This window comes from Chlamydotis macqueenii, chromosome 28 (assembly GCF_036417535.1).
Source record: "Chlamydotis macqueenii isolate bChlMac1 chromosome 28, bChlMac1.mat, whole genome shotgun sequence".
NCBI classification, from domain to species: Eukaryota; Metazoa; Chordata; class Aves; order Otidiformes; family Otididae; genus Chlamydotis; species Chlamydotis macqueenii.
The window spans coordinates 692,347-705,515 of record NC_141583.1 but is presented as its reverse complement, the minus strand read 5'-3'; the positions used below and the strand labels follow the sequence as shown (position 1 = coordinate 705,515).

The following is a 13,169-nucleotide window of genomic DNA, read 5'->3' as shown; positions in this document are numbered from 1 at the left end:
CGACAGAAAAATCGCGGCAAACCAAACCCCCAGCCGCCTGCAACCGGGCTCCGCCGAGCCGCCTCTAAGGAGCGCAAACCCGCGGGGGCGAAACCCCGGACCGGCGGAGGGACCGCTGGCAGCGGCGCGGAGCGACGGGAGCAAACGCATCCCCGAACCGCGGCCGCGCGGTTCCGTCTCCGTCGTCCAGCGCCGGATCCGGCGCCATAACACCGCAGCGGCACGCGGCGCGGCCCGATAGGCGGGACTCCTGCGCACGAGGTCGATGGCTTTACCCGGGATCAGATTTATGGCCAATCTCCGTTTTTTTTTTTATTTAAAACAGACACATTTCGCTGTTGGGCCTCGGCACAAACGCGACGCAGAGCCGCGCGTTCGGCGCTCGCGCATCCGCAGCTTCAAACGCCTCCCGAACCCAACGCCCCGCTCTCCGGGGGGCAACACGCTGGGTTGTAAAAACACAAGAGAGCTTTTTTTTCCCGCATCCCTGCTTCTTGTAACCTCCAAAATATTCCCCAAATCAGCAATTCTTACGACGGAGCGGTGCAACCCCTCCACCCGAGCGGGGCCGCTGGCCAGGCACGGGCTCCCCCGGCCCGGTTCCCAAAAGCGGGCGAGCTCTCCGGCGCGCAGGGGCCGCGGCCCGCTGCCCCCCGCAAGCCCGGGGCACCGGCTGTGGTTGGCGGGGGGGAGAACAAAGCACGGAGAGTTGTCAGTTAACAGGGAAATTAATTTTTTTTAAAGCTCCAGTGATTGCTTTTCCCGAACGCGGCGGGAACCAGCGAGCGACGGAGGCAGCTCCGGGGAAGCTCCTGGCGTTTGAAACCCCCCGCGCCTCCCGGGCGGCTGACCACGCGCCCCGCGCCGCTCCCTCGGAAGAAAATTTTGGCAGCGAAGACGCTTTTCAAAAGCGTCTCGAGTTTAATTAACTCAGCCGAGGAGATATTTCTGCTCTCCCCCTCCCAGAAACGCCCAAAAGGAGGCAGCCGTACCCTCTCGCCGCGCCGGAGCGGCCGGCAGCGCAGCAGGGCCCCGGGATGCTCCGAGCGGAGCCGGGTGCGGAAGAGGAAGGCAGGCGGCCCTCGGCACGGGCAGACCGCAGCGCCGCAAAGATGGATGCTCCCCGTCAGCCGCACGTCACGCTGGGTTTCGCGCGGCCTCGTGATCAGGAAAAGCGCCAAAGCGAAGGTTGCACCTCGAGCTGAAGAGCCGAGCGGCTCGGAAATCGGGGCGCCAGCGCCCGCACGGGTCCGACGCGCCCAGGAGAACCGGGAACGCCACGGATTCCAGGCGCGCTCCGAAATCCCGGCGAGCAGGGGGATCCCCGCGGACACCCGGATCGCGGTTCGGACGAGGAGCAAAGGCACCCAGCGGCGCCCTGCCCGCACCGAGCGCCCCGACGCCCACGTGAGCCAAAACCGGGTTTGGCCCCGGTGCCGGTCTGCAGCGAGGTGCCAGAGCGTTTTGGGGGGGGGGGGGGGGGGGGGGGGTGGGGGGCAGGCCCTCCCCGCACACCCGGAGAGCTCAAACACGGCCCGCGACCCCCCGCCGGCAGCCAGCCCCGCGCGATCCTTCCAAAGCGCCGTCCTCTCGCCCCGCTGCGACGCTCCCCCAGCCCCCACCGAGGGATCAGAGTCAAAGCCTCCCACACCTTCTTCCAGAAGGACGCCGCTCCCCGCGGGCTCGTACCCCCCCTCCTCCAGCCTGTCAGCAGCTGAGGCAGGCTCAAAAAAAAAAAAAAAAATTTAAGGAAAAAAAAAAAAAAAAATCCCTTTTCAGGGGGTGATTTCAGCAAACAGAAGGCGAGGAAGGCAAAGCAGCTAAAGCGAATCGATGCGATCGCATCCATATGCTGTCGCTCTTCCTCCTCGCTTCCAGCTGCCCCTCCGCTCGCCCAAACCTCCTCCTCCCCCCCCCCCCCCCCTCGCTGGCAAAGCACCCCGCCAGCAGCGCCCCTTCTTTCCAGGCGCGGGGGGGGTGGGAAGCCGAGCGTTTGTAAACGCCTCAACGCTCTCATTCTGAGAAACGGAGCGACCGCGCTGCCCGGCTCCCCTAACGCCGGGCGAGGAAGGGCCTGAGCCCCCCCAAAAATGGCATTTTCACCCCCCCCCCGCCCCCGATCCCACGGGAAAAGGGAAGGGGCTGCCCACACGGAAGGGGGTGGCAGCTGCCGAACCCTCTCGCTCCAGGTTAAAGCGGAGATGCCAAAGTTTTCCCGGCGGCCCCCCTCCTGGTTTTGAGGTGGGGAAGCGGCGCTGGGAAAACAGGAGGGGAGCGAAGGGAGGAGGCAGAATCCGCGGGGCAGGAATCCCGCTTTTCCCAACCGGCGGCACAGCGAGGCGGGGACAGGCAATCCCCCGTTCCCACGGAACGCCGCAACGGGAACGGCAGGAGGAAACGGGAACGGCAGGAGGAAACGGGAACGGCAGGAGGAAACGGGAACGGCAGGAGGAAACGGGAACGGCAGGAGGAAACGGGAACGGCAGGAGGAAACGGGAACGGCAGGAGGAAACGGGAACGGCAGGAGGAAACGGGAACGGCTCCCGAAATCCGGCAGCAGAGCAGGGAACAAAGGGGGTGTCCCCTCTGGGTGACGGGCAGGGGGGAGCAGCCAGCCCCGAGCCCCCCCGTGGTGGTGGGGGGGGGGGCCGCTCCATCGCAGCATCGCTCGCCGGTGGCACCCAGCCGCAGCCCCCCGGATTTGGGGGGACAGACCCCGCTCCCCCCAAAGCCTCCGGGTGCGGGGAGAGGCGGCTGCTGCCACCCTGCTCGGCCGCCCCCTCCCCGCTCTGCCTTGCCCCGGGGACACCCCCACCCCCCACCCCCGGACACCAGGCCCGGAGCCAGGCAGCGCCCGCCCTCCGCTTCCCCGCCGCCCCCGGCCCAGCCGGTCCCGCCCCCCCCCGCCCCCCGGGCAGAGCCAACACCCCGTTTTACCGCGGGGTATCCCCACCCCCCGCCCTGCTCGCCCGTTCCCGAGGGCTGGGCCGCCCCCGCCTCCCCCCAAACCCCTCGGGCTCCGCACCCGCCCCGGGCCGCCGAACCCCCCGAGCCCCACACCGCGCCAGTGCCAGCCCTCGAAGCCCGAGGCTCTGCCTGCCCCCCCCCATCTCTGAGCGCTGCCTCCAAAAAAGGCGCAGCCCCCGCACTCCCTGCCCCCCCCAATCCCTACGCTCCGCTCCCCCCTAAACCCGAGACTCTGCCCCCACCAACCCCCGCGGGCCGCTGAACCCCCCCAGCTCTGCACCGTGCTAGCGCCGGCCTCTCCCGAGCGGGCTGCGCCCCCCCAAACCCCCGGGCCCGGCCCCCACCGCCGGGCCCTGCCCCCCCCCGCCGTCACCGGCGCCTCCGCCCCCGCCGGGCCCGCCTCGTCCCCCGCCCCCCGCAGCCCTCACCCGGCCGGGGGCCGCCGCTCCGGTGGTCGGGGGGCCGGTGGGCGCCCTGGGGCCGGGCCGGGCCGGGCCGGGCCGGGGCCGGGCGGGCGGAGCAGACGCGGCGCCGCAGCCACCAGCCGCCGCGGAGCGCAGCCGGCACCACCACAAACAATGCCGCTGATTGGGCAGCGGCCCCGTCGCTCTCGCCCCGCCTCCCGACCCTAGACGCGACGCCCATTGGCGCTGCGCAGTGACGGACGCGACGTTCCGCCAATCGAACCTGTCGGCCTCTTCGCCGGGCCCGCCTCCCGCTTCTTACTGGCGGGAGGGCGCGAAGATTGGCGCGCGATTCCACCAATTCCGCGGGGCGCCTTTAATGGGTCCCCGAGCCTGGACATCCGGGTACCGCCGACCGCGCGCGGTGTCGGCGGGCAAAAACCGCCTCCCCCCCCCGTCCGCCCACCTCCCTCCACCGCCCCGAGAGAAATTTGGGCCCAAAGCGGCCGCCGTAGCCGCCCTGCGCCCGGCCCACGTGGCGCCCGGTACCGGGCTGCACGTGGCCCGGCGCGACGCCGGAGGGGGCGGGGCCCGGTACCGGACAGGGCCACGCGCGCCCCCCTCCCCCCCCCCCCCCGCTCCGGGACGGCCGGTAGCGGGCAGGGCCCCCCCCGCGCCGCGCCCGAGGCCTCCGCCAGGCCGCAAGATGGCTGCCGTGGCTGCAGGCCAACGCGCTGGCACCTCTCCCCCCCCCCCGGTGTCATGGCGCCGCCGGCACCCCCCCACCCCCCCCACCCCGGGGGTCCCGCCCCCCCCAAGAAGGCGCCCGGGGAGGCAGCGGGGAAAATACCGCAGCGGCTTTTATTTACAGACCCCCGGGGCCGGGGGCTCCTATTGCACAGTGCAGGGGTGAGGGGAGACCCCCCCCCCCCCCCCAAACCCCCACCACGGCCCCCAAACCCCCTCGGGCACGAGGGGCGGGGTGGAGACGGGGAGGGGGCTTCCAGCGCAAGCGAGGGGGGCGCGCTGGGGGGGGGGATAAATAAATAAAAATATATTAACACTGACATATAAAACCCTTTGTGAGCGGGGGGCTGTGGCGGGCGGGGGGGGCTCCCCGCGGGGCTGGGGAGCGGAGGGGCTGGGTTGGGACCCCCCCCCGTAACCCGGGACGGGGGGGGGGCACCCCTAGCACTCGAGGGTGGCCCCGAAGCTCTTGCGGCAGTCGATGGCTTTGGAGCTGGGGGGCTGCGCCCGCCGCCGCCGCAGCTCCTCCTTGCCCAGGCTCCCGGCCAGCTTGTTGTAGGCCGACTTGTACTTCTTGTCGAAGGCGGCTGCGCGGCGAGGGGGGGACACGCACACAGACGGCCATCAGCGACGGACGGACCCCCCCGGAGCCCCCCAGCCGCTCCCCGAGCCCCCCGTACCGATATCCATGTGGTCCCTGCCCAGCGCCGCCAGCGTGAGGAAGAGGATTTCCCGGTAGATGCTCCTGGGGAGGCAGAGCGGTGACGGGGCGGCGGGGGGGGGGCTGCCCGGTGCCCACGGGGGGATTTGGGGATTTGGGGGGGCGGGGGGGTCCCAGCCCTACCTCTGCAGGTGCCGGGGGCCGCCCGGCGCCGCGGCCGTCTCGAGGAAGAGCGCGATGGCCTTGTGCACCTCGCTCAGCCCCACGTGGCTCAGCACGGCCTCCAGGAAGGCCAGCGAGAAGGGGTGGCCGTGGGGCCGCCAGGACCGCAGCCGCGTGGGGACGTTACCTGGGGAGGGGGACACGGAGAGGGGCGGGGGGGGTCAGCGCGGTCCTGCCGCCGCCGCTGCTGCGCCCCGCGCTCCCCCCCCGCCCCCACTCACTGTGGAGCCGCCAGAGGACGTAGAGCGGGGGGCAGCTGTCGGGCTCGGGGACCAGCACGTCCCACAGCAGCCGGATGCGCACGCAGGGGGAGTCGGGGGGCTGCGCCTGCGGGACGGGCAGGTGGGCGCCGGGCTGGCAGCGCCCCGGGACCCCCCGCAGCCCCCCCCCCGCCAACCTTACCTGGGGGGCCGGGGCGACGTGCTGGGAGCCCAGGAGCAGGCGGGGGAGGTTACTGGGCAGCCCCAGGCGCTGGAAGTACCAGACCAGGTTCCAGTAGATGATGGGGTGGCTGTCCACCAGCTCCGCCTGCGCCAGACACTCGCCCCCCTCGTTCTCCACCAAACTCTCCAGCTCCTTCCGCAGCACCAGCGGGCTCAGGTAGGCGAACGCCACCCGCTCCAACCGCCGCGGCACCTGCGGCAGCGGGGGGTGACGCGTCGCTGGGACCCCCGGCTCCCCGCCCGGCGGGGGGGCGGTCGTGTCCCCCCCCCCGCCGTCTCCGCGCCCGGCACCGTACCGCCGCGTCCGGGAAGCCGTTGCAGAGCTCCGGCTCAGCCTCGTCCAGGGCCAGGCAGCGGAGGCGGTCGCTGAGCACCGGCCCCTGCGCGGCGGGAGGAGGGAGCGAGCCGTCCTCGGCGGCGCTGCGCGGTAAAGGGCCGGGGGTTACGCGGACGGGGCGGGGGGCGCCGGGGACACGAGGGATTGTCCCCGAGGACGGGAGGATGCGGGGAAAACGGCGCGCAGCAGAGGGACGCCGGGGAGGAGGGGGGACATCAGGGTTCCTCCCGGAGGGCGCGGGGCCGGGGGGGGCACCTGGGGGGCAGCTGGAAGTCCTGGATCTCGATGCTGAGGAAGGGGACGAAGGAGCGGCCGCAGAAGGGGCAGGTGGTGTTGAGGTTGGAGTCGTCGGAGGTCCAGCCGGCCATCACCTCCTCGTCGTACACCAGCGCGCCGCAGCCCTGGCACCGCGAGCAGCTGGACAGCAGCACCTGCGCGCCGCCGGCACCGTCAGCGCCCGCCGCACCGGCGCAGGACGGGGGGCACCGCGGCGGGACGAGACCCCCCCCCCACCTCCCCAGCTCACCTCCACAGCGGGCGGCTCCTGCCCGGGCGCCCCGTCGGGCTGCGGCTCGGATTTGGGAACGCCGGCGCTGCCCACCGAGGTGTCCGACAGGTCCAGCTCGCTGCCCAGCGACACGGAGCTCTGGGGGGGGACACACGCGCCGTCAGCGAGGACGGCCCGCCGGACCGCCGCGGCCCACCGCGGGGAAGCCGGGTACCTCGGAGGCGGTGGATTCGGGGCGCTCCCGTGGTCGCAGCAGGCTCTCGACGGGGCTGCGGCGCGGCGGGGGCTCCCCGTCCCGCTGCTCGGAGCCCCGGCGCGGGCGGGCGGCGGCGGCGGCGTCGCGGGGGCCGGTGGGGAGCTCGGCGCTGGCGGCCGGCCGCAGCGAGGGCCGCTTGCCCGGGGACAGCAACTGCTGCAGCTTGGCGGCCAGCCCCCGCCGCGGCGTGCCCCCCGCCGGCCCCCCAGCGCCCGCCGGCCCCTCGTCCGCCCGGTCGCTCTCGTCCGTGGCGAAGCTGACGTCCGACAGGCTCCCGTCGGCCGAACCGGGGGGACCCTGCAGCCGGGGGGGCAGCGGGTCCGGGGCTGCGGGGAGAGGGGGGGGGCGGGTAGCCGGGGGCTCCCCCAGGCCCCCCCGACCCCCCTCGCCCTGGGTGCCGCCGGGGAAGCTGAGGCTGCCGCTCTTCACCAGCCGGGGAGCCGGGGGGGGGTCCCGCAGGCTGCGCCCCGCCCAGGTGGTCTGTCGCTGCAGGCCGGGCCGGGGCGCCGGGGGGGCTCGGTCGCCTGCGGGAGGGGATGAGGGGGCTGTCAGGGGGGCGACAGCGGCCCCTCCGTCCCCCTCCCCGTCCGCACCTACCCAGAGGGGCGGCGGCGGCGGCCCGGCGTTCCCGCTGCCGCAGGGGCTGCCGAAACTGGGCGGCCCCCAGCACCACGTTGCGGAGCTTGGCCCAGCGCAGGCGCCCGCTCTGGGTGCCCGCCGGCCACTTGCTCTCCAGCACCGCCTGCGAGGGGACGCGGGGGGGCGGGGGGGTCAGGCGCGGCGGGGACCCCCACGGCCCCCCCTCCCCAAGCCCGCGAGTCCCCCCCGCCACGCCGTCACCTTGTTGTAGTAGCCGTAGGTGACGGTGTTGGGGACGATGCCGGCGCGCTTCATCTCCAGCAGCACCCGCACCGACAGCACCGGCTCCCCGTACTGCCCGCACAGCTGCATCAGGATGCGGTAGCAAACCTGGCCGGGGGGCAAGCACGGGCGGTCAGGGGTGGCCAGGGTCCGCCCCCCCCCCGCGCCCCAAACGCAGCCTACCTCGTCGGGCAGCACCACTTTGTGAGCCTCCATCTTGCGCAGCACCTCGTAGGCCAGCTGCAGCGCCCGCAGCTTGGCGGGGGCGGCGCGGACGTGGGTGGGCAAGTAGAGGAACCAGAGCCCGTAGCAGTGGCCCAGCAGGCACTTGGCCCACATGTCAGGCACCGAGGAGTACTTCTGGGCCACGCGCTGGGCCACCTTCATCTCCTGGGCACGAGCGGAGGAAGAGGAGGGTGCTGGGGGGGGCGCAGCCGGCAACCCGCGCCCCTCGCCGTCCCGTCCCCGCTGAGGCCTGGCCAACTCGTCGCACCGCTGGCCCCGCTCACCTGCTTGGTCCTGCGCGGGGCCGGGCTGCTGGGGGCACTGCTCCTGGCCTGGCACAGCTGGGCCACCAGCGGGTCCCGGGGGGGCTCCAGGAGCTCGGGGCGCAGCGTGGGGAACCCGTCGTAGCTGGGGAGGGGGGAGCAGAGGCTGAGTTGGGGGGATCCGGGGGGGCGGTGGGGCTGGGCGGGGGGCGAGGGGGGGTCTCACCGGTAGCGCGCAGGCAGCTCGGTGCCGTCGGGAGCCGCCGGCTGCTCGGGGGGGGTGATGAAGACGGTGTGTTCGCCCCCCCGCGGGTCGTCCAGCTCCATCAGCGGGGCGTCCTCCGGCTTCTCCAGCTCCACCTGCACCTGGGGACGGGGCGCGGGGGCGTCACCGGGGGGGGAAACACGGCAACACAGGGACGCGGCGCGGGGCGGCGGGACCCACCTTATCCACGCAGGTGTCGAAAAACTCGAGGCAGGGGTCGCGGTCGCTGGCGAAGGAGCAGTCCTCGATGAACTGGGTGAAGAGCTGCGTGCGCAGCAGCTGCGCGTAGAAGCGGTGGTAGGCCCGCTCCCGGGACTTGAGGAACGCTGCGGGGACGGGACGGCGCCGTTACATCCACCCGAGCCCCGCTCCCCCCGCTCCCCCCGCCGTCGCCCACCCACCCTGCAGCGCGAAGAGGTTGCCGGCGTCGTGGCCGGCCGGCGCGGAGGCCGGGGCGATGGGGCGCAGGAAGGAGCGGTAGCCCCGCAGGGCGCAGGCCATGAAGCGCAGGAAAGCCGCCCGCGCCTCCAGCTCCAGCTGCGCTCGCCGGCCCCGCGCCGCCTCCGCGTCGCTCAGCAGCAGCTCCAGCGACGCCTCCTCCCCCGGCCCGCTGTACACTGCGAAAGCGAGGAGTGGGGGGGCGGAAATTAGGGCGGGGGGGGCGGCTGCGGGGTCCCTCCCGGCCCCCCACTCACTCTCGTCCAGCTGCTGGGACAGGCCGTGCAGCGAGGCCAGCAGCACCTTGCATGGCCGGCGCGGCAGGGAGCGGGGGGACAGCAGCTTGCGCTCCTCGCTCCTGGGGGGGACACAGAGCGACGCGGGGAGAGCGGCCGGGCGTCCCCCCGGGCCGCGGAAGCCCACCCCCCGTGGCTAAGAGCCGGGGGGCACTCACTGGAAGATGGTGTTGGTGTCCAGGTCGACGAAGATGACGTCCCTGGGGGGCTCGTAGAGGTCGAAGTAGCTGGAGTGGATGCCTACAATGAAGGGCACGGGGGCACACAGCACGTCAGCCAGCGCCAGCGGGCACAGCGGGATGTAGGGGCACTGCCAGCGCAGGGGGAAGATCATCTGGGGACAGGACAACGGGGAGGGGGTCAGCGCCGCAGGCCGGGCGTCCCCCGGCGCCGCGCTGCCCCCTCCCCGGCACTCACCGCCACCAGGGCTTCGCCCACGCTGGTCAGGACGTCGGGGCGCAGGGAGTGGATGAGCAGCTTCTGCTCGGTCAGCACGGCCACCAGCAGTGCCACCGCGTTGTCGGGGCCCAGGTTCTGCAGCAGCGTCAGGAAACTGGCGCCGCTGCGGCGGCGGGGGCGAGGGGGGGGACGTCACTCAGCCGCCCCGCGTCCCCCGCCCGTGTGCGCGCCTCCCCCCCAGCGCCGCAGAGCCAGCCCTACCTGAGCGGCAGCGGGGAGGACACGGGCCGGCACAGCAACAGGTTGTCGTACGGCGACATCTGGGAGGACGCGGGGACAGGTTGGGACGGGGGCGGAGGCGGGACGGGGACGGCGGGGGGCACGCGCAGGCGCGGGCTCACCTGCACCAGGATGCGCGGCCGCTGCGGGGACGGGAAGGGGACGTTGTGCATGAAGTGCGAGATGTGCCTGCAGGCAGAGGGGCGCGTCGGCGGCGGGGGGGGCGGCGCGGGGGGCCACCCCTTCCCCCCCGCCGCGTCCCCCCAGCCCTCGCTCACGTCTCGAGGGGCAGCACGTGGGGCCCCGAGATGGAGTAGCGGTAGATAAACATGAGGAACTTGCGGAAGACGTCGAAGAAGGGCCAGTGCGAGAGCACGCAGATGCTCTTGCGCGTCTGCAGCGAGCGGCCGGCCACGGGGCGCCGATCCACCACGCTCAGCAGCCCCAGGCGCAGGCTCTGCTTCTCCGACAGCCGCTCCCGCGGAAACGCCTCGTGGAACTGGATGGCGGCCCCGTACACCTGCGCGGGGCGGGCGCTCAGCGCGGGAGCCCCCCCTCCCCGCGCCGGCCCGGCCCCCCAGCGCCGCCCCGGCCTGCCTTGTCACCCGAGGCGCCGGTCAGCACGAAGGTGGAGAAGACGGGCAGCGGGTACTTGGTGTGGGCCGGCCAGCTCTCGATGGTGGCCCCCATGGGCAGGCAGAAGACGGGAACCGATTCGGGCAGGGGAAAGGACTCGCTGTCCTGCTCGGGGTACCGTCCCAGCAGCCCTGCACGGGCACAGGATGAGCCTCACCCAACAAACGCCCCCGGCCGGCCGAGCGCGGGGACGGAGGGAGTGGCTGGGCGGGCGCCCGGCGACCCCACGTCGGGCTGTGTGTCCCCCCCCCAGACCCTACCGGCTTCGTAGACCAGCGTGTTGGCCTTGGCCATGGCGATCTTGTAGCAGAGGAAGAGCGCGGGGCCCCACTGCAAAGAGGGAGCGGAGAGCGGGGCGATCAGCGCGGGCCGGAGGGCGGCAGGGGCACCCCGGCGAAAAGGGAGAACGGCGGCACCCACCATGCTGGTGTTGAGGTTCTTGTCCACGCGGCAAAAGGTGTGCGGGGTGCTCTCGCCCTTGCTGGGCATGACGAGGCAGATGTCGGTGACCCCCAGCGTGTTGTGGCCGTGCGGCTCGGCCGCCCGCCGGTACGTCAGGAAGGTGCGCTGGTGCCCCGGCCCCCCCGAATTGAGGTTGGCCGAGCGGCTGTAGGGCGTGGTGTCCAGGATCTTATATCCCGGTTTCGGGCGGTCCTTGCCCTCGTAGTGCACCCTGGGCGGAGAGGAGGGGGTGAGGGGGACCCCCGGCGAGCGCGTTCCCCCCCCGCCAACCCACGGCCCCGCTCCCCGGAACTCACCCCAGCTCGATGAGGGGGGGCTTGTCCCGGCCGCGCTTGTAGCAGATGAACATCTGGGGGTTGTTGAGCAGCCCGGCGTTGAGGTCGACGGGGTGGCCCGAGGTGGTGGTCTCGATGCAGGTGAAGCCGTGAGGCACCTCCTCGCCCTGCGAGCGGATGATGACGGCCACGTCGGTGATGGGCTCGCTGGGCCGGGCCGGGCGGTGCTGCTGGCTCTCCTCCTCCAGCGGCCGCGAGGCGTCCGTCAGCCCGGCCACCACGAAGTAGTCCACCAACTGCGGGGGCTTCTCGTCCGACATGGCTCACGGCATCTACGGGCGGGGGGGACAGCGGGACGGGTGACACCCCAGCCCGCCCGGATCGCCCCACGGCGCAGGGAAAGCTCCTCGGCGCCCGCAGGCCGGCAGCGTGGGGTGGCACGGCGGAGCTGACGGGGCGAAAGCGCCGGGGACGGGAAGGGAGGAGGCTTCCGGTCACGCCGCGAAGCACGGAGCGAGGCGACGGGGACCCCCGCGGCTTTGGGGGGGGCGGGGGTTAGCACCCCACCCTGAGCACAGCGCCTGCAGGAGGACACCCCTCGGGCAGCACCCTGCGGCGTGCCGCCCCCCCCGCCTTGGTGGCTGCACCCCTGGCCCGCAGCCGGCCCCTCTCCCCTCCAGGCACCCCCTCCCCGGCCCCAGCACCCCCAGCTCGCCCGGGCGCCACGGGAGGGGTCCGCGGAGGCCACCGAACGAGCTGCGCGGGGCAGGCCGGAAAGGGGAAGGAAGCGGGCGACGAGGCCGCGAACACCCCCGCCACGCCCCCGCGGCCGTCACCCTCCTCGGCGGGGCGGCCGAGGTGCGACGCCAGCTCTGCCCCAGCCGCGCCGCGCCGGGGGCGGGGGGGGCAAACCGGTCCCAACCCCGAACGCGGAGACCCCAAGCAGGGCGCTGCGGCGGCCCCAGGAGGAAACCCCAAAGCCGGGGGGGGTCGCACCTCGCTGGGGCCTTGCCAGCATCCCCCGTGCTGGGGGGCAGTGGCTGGAGCGCGTCCCTGTCCCCCGGCCGGGGCCCCCAGGCCCCCCAGCCCCACAGGCGCCCACCCCGGGGTGTTTTTAGCCCAGATGCAGCCCCGGCTCCTGATTTAGCTTCCTGCCTCGGGTGGGGAGAAACTGGGGGGGGGAGAAACTGGGGGGGGGGAGAAACTGGTGGGGGGGAGTCCCCACAGCCGCCCTGTGCTCCCCCTCGCACCCCACGGGTCCCCCTGGGCAGGCGCCCGCAGAGAGGCACCCCACCAGCAGGACACGGCGGGGTCCCCACTGACAGGTCCCCCCCGCTGACCCCCAGCCCCGCGGGAGAGGCCCGGCGTCGCCCGCAGCCGCAGCGGGAGCAGGAACCGGTCCCACCGCGGGGGCTGCCGAAGGGGAAGCGGCGACTGCGGGGGCGGCAGGACCACCCCCCCATCCCCCCCCCCGTGCCCCGGCCCCATCCCTGGGGCAGGATCCGACCGGCGGCCACGGGGCGAGCGACCCCAAGGGCAGGAGGGGACGGGGGGGCCCCGGCAGCGGCACGTCCCCAGCAGCCCCTGCCCCACGGCGCCGGGGGTCCCAGTCCCGCCGGGCGCCCCGCGCCCCACGCGGCCGGCGCGGCTGCAGCACAGCCCCCCCCCGGCCCCCAGCCCGGCCTGCAAACGCTGGGCTGGCGACGGCGGCGTCCGGAAACGGCAGGCGGGCCGCAGGGCCGGCCCCGCAGGCCCCACACCCGGCCCGGGCCCCGCCGCCGGCCCCGGCCCCGCCGCCGGCCGCCCCCCCGCACCCCCCGGTACCTGCGGGCCGGGCCGGGCCGGGCCGCGCCGCTGGGCTCCGCTGGGCCGCTACCGCGCGCCCGCCCGGCCCCCCCCCCCGCCGCCGACAGCGACCCCTGGCGGCCGGGAGGACTCTCGGCACCCTCCGGGACCGCCCCACAGGCACCCCCGCCCCCCAGCACCCCCAGAAACGGCCAGGACCCCCCCAGCGACCCCTCCTCGCACCTCCAGGGACTTCAATGACCCCCCCCCAAGCTCCCCACGGCCACTGTGCCCCCCAGGAGCCGGGGGGGACCCCAGACCAAAGGGCCTGGCAGGGCGGGGGGGGCTGAACCCCCTCTGTGCCCCCCACCCCCCCTCAGGGAGGCGCGGGGGCTGCCCCCAGCCTCACCCCGGGGGAGGCGCGTGTGCCTCCCCCCCCC

At 74.0% G+C, this 13,169-nt stretch overlaps 3 protein-coding genes across 4 annotated transcripts in view; 1 reads left to right on the top strand and 2 right to left on the bottom strand.

Annotated features, from left to right (window-relative positions):
• Positions 1–3,510, bottom strand: part of GATAD2B (GATA zinc finger domain containing 2B) — a 33,994-nt gene extending 30,484 nt beyond the window's left edge. The window contains exon 1 of the mRNA XM_086768391.1: positions 3,396–3,510. The gene's annotated coding sequence lies outside the window, so the exon portion shown is untranslated. The remainder of the gene's footprint in view (positions 1–3,395) is intronic.
• INTS3 (integrator complex subunit 3) overlaps positions 1–13,169 on the top strand; it is a 187,142-nt gene that overhangs the window by 76,002 nt on the left and 97,971 nt on the right. The gene's annotated exons all lie outside the window — the stretch shown is intronic.
• DENND4B (DENN domain containing 4B) lies at positions 4,486–12,825 on the bottom strand. Its single transcript, XM_086768278.1, has 27 exons — positions 12,769–12,825; positions 10,966–11,276; positions 10,628–10,880; positions 10,468–10,537; positions 10,169–10,338; positions 9,850–10,091; positions 9,694–9,760; positions 9,554–9,612; positions 9,311–9,455; positions 9,052–9,227; positions 8,855–8,955; positions 8,561–8,776; positions 8,340–8,485; positions 8,121–8,260; positions 7,916–8,039; positions 7,590–7,796; positions 7,386–7,514; positions 7,143–7,287; positions 6,504–7,069; positions 6,308–6,427; positions 6,037–6,212; positions 5,741–5,864; positions 5,404–5,637; positions 5,223–5,328; positions 4,963–5,128; positions 4,799–4,863; positions 4,486–4,705 (listed from the first exon to the last, which is right to left on the bottom strand). The coding sequence occupies exons 2-27, from the start codon at positions 11,262–11,264 to the stop codon at positions 4,560–4,562; spliced, it is 4,392 nt and encodes a 1,463-aa protein (XP_086624404.1). The 5' UTR covers positions 11,265–11,276; positions 12,769–12,825; the 3' UTR covers positions 4,486–4,559.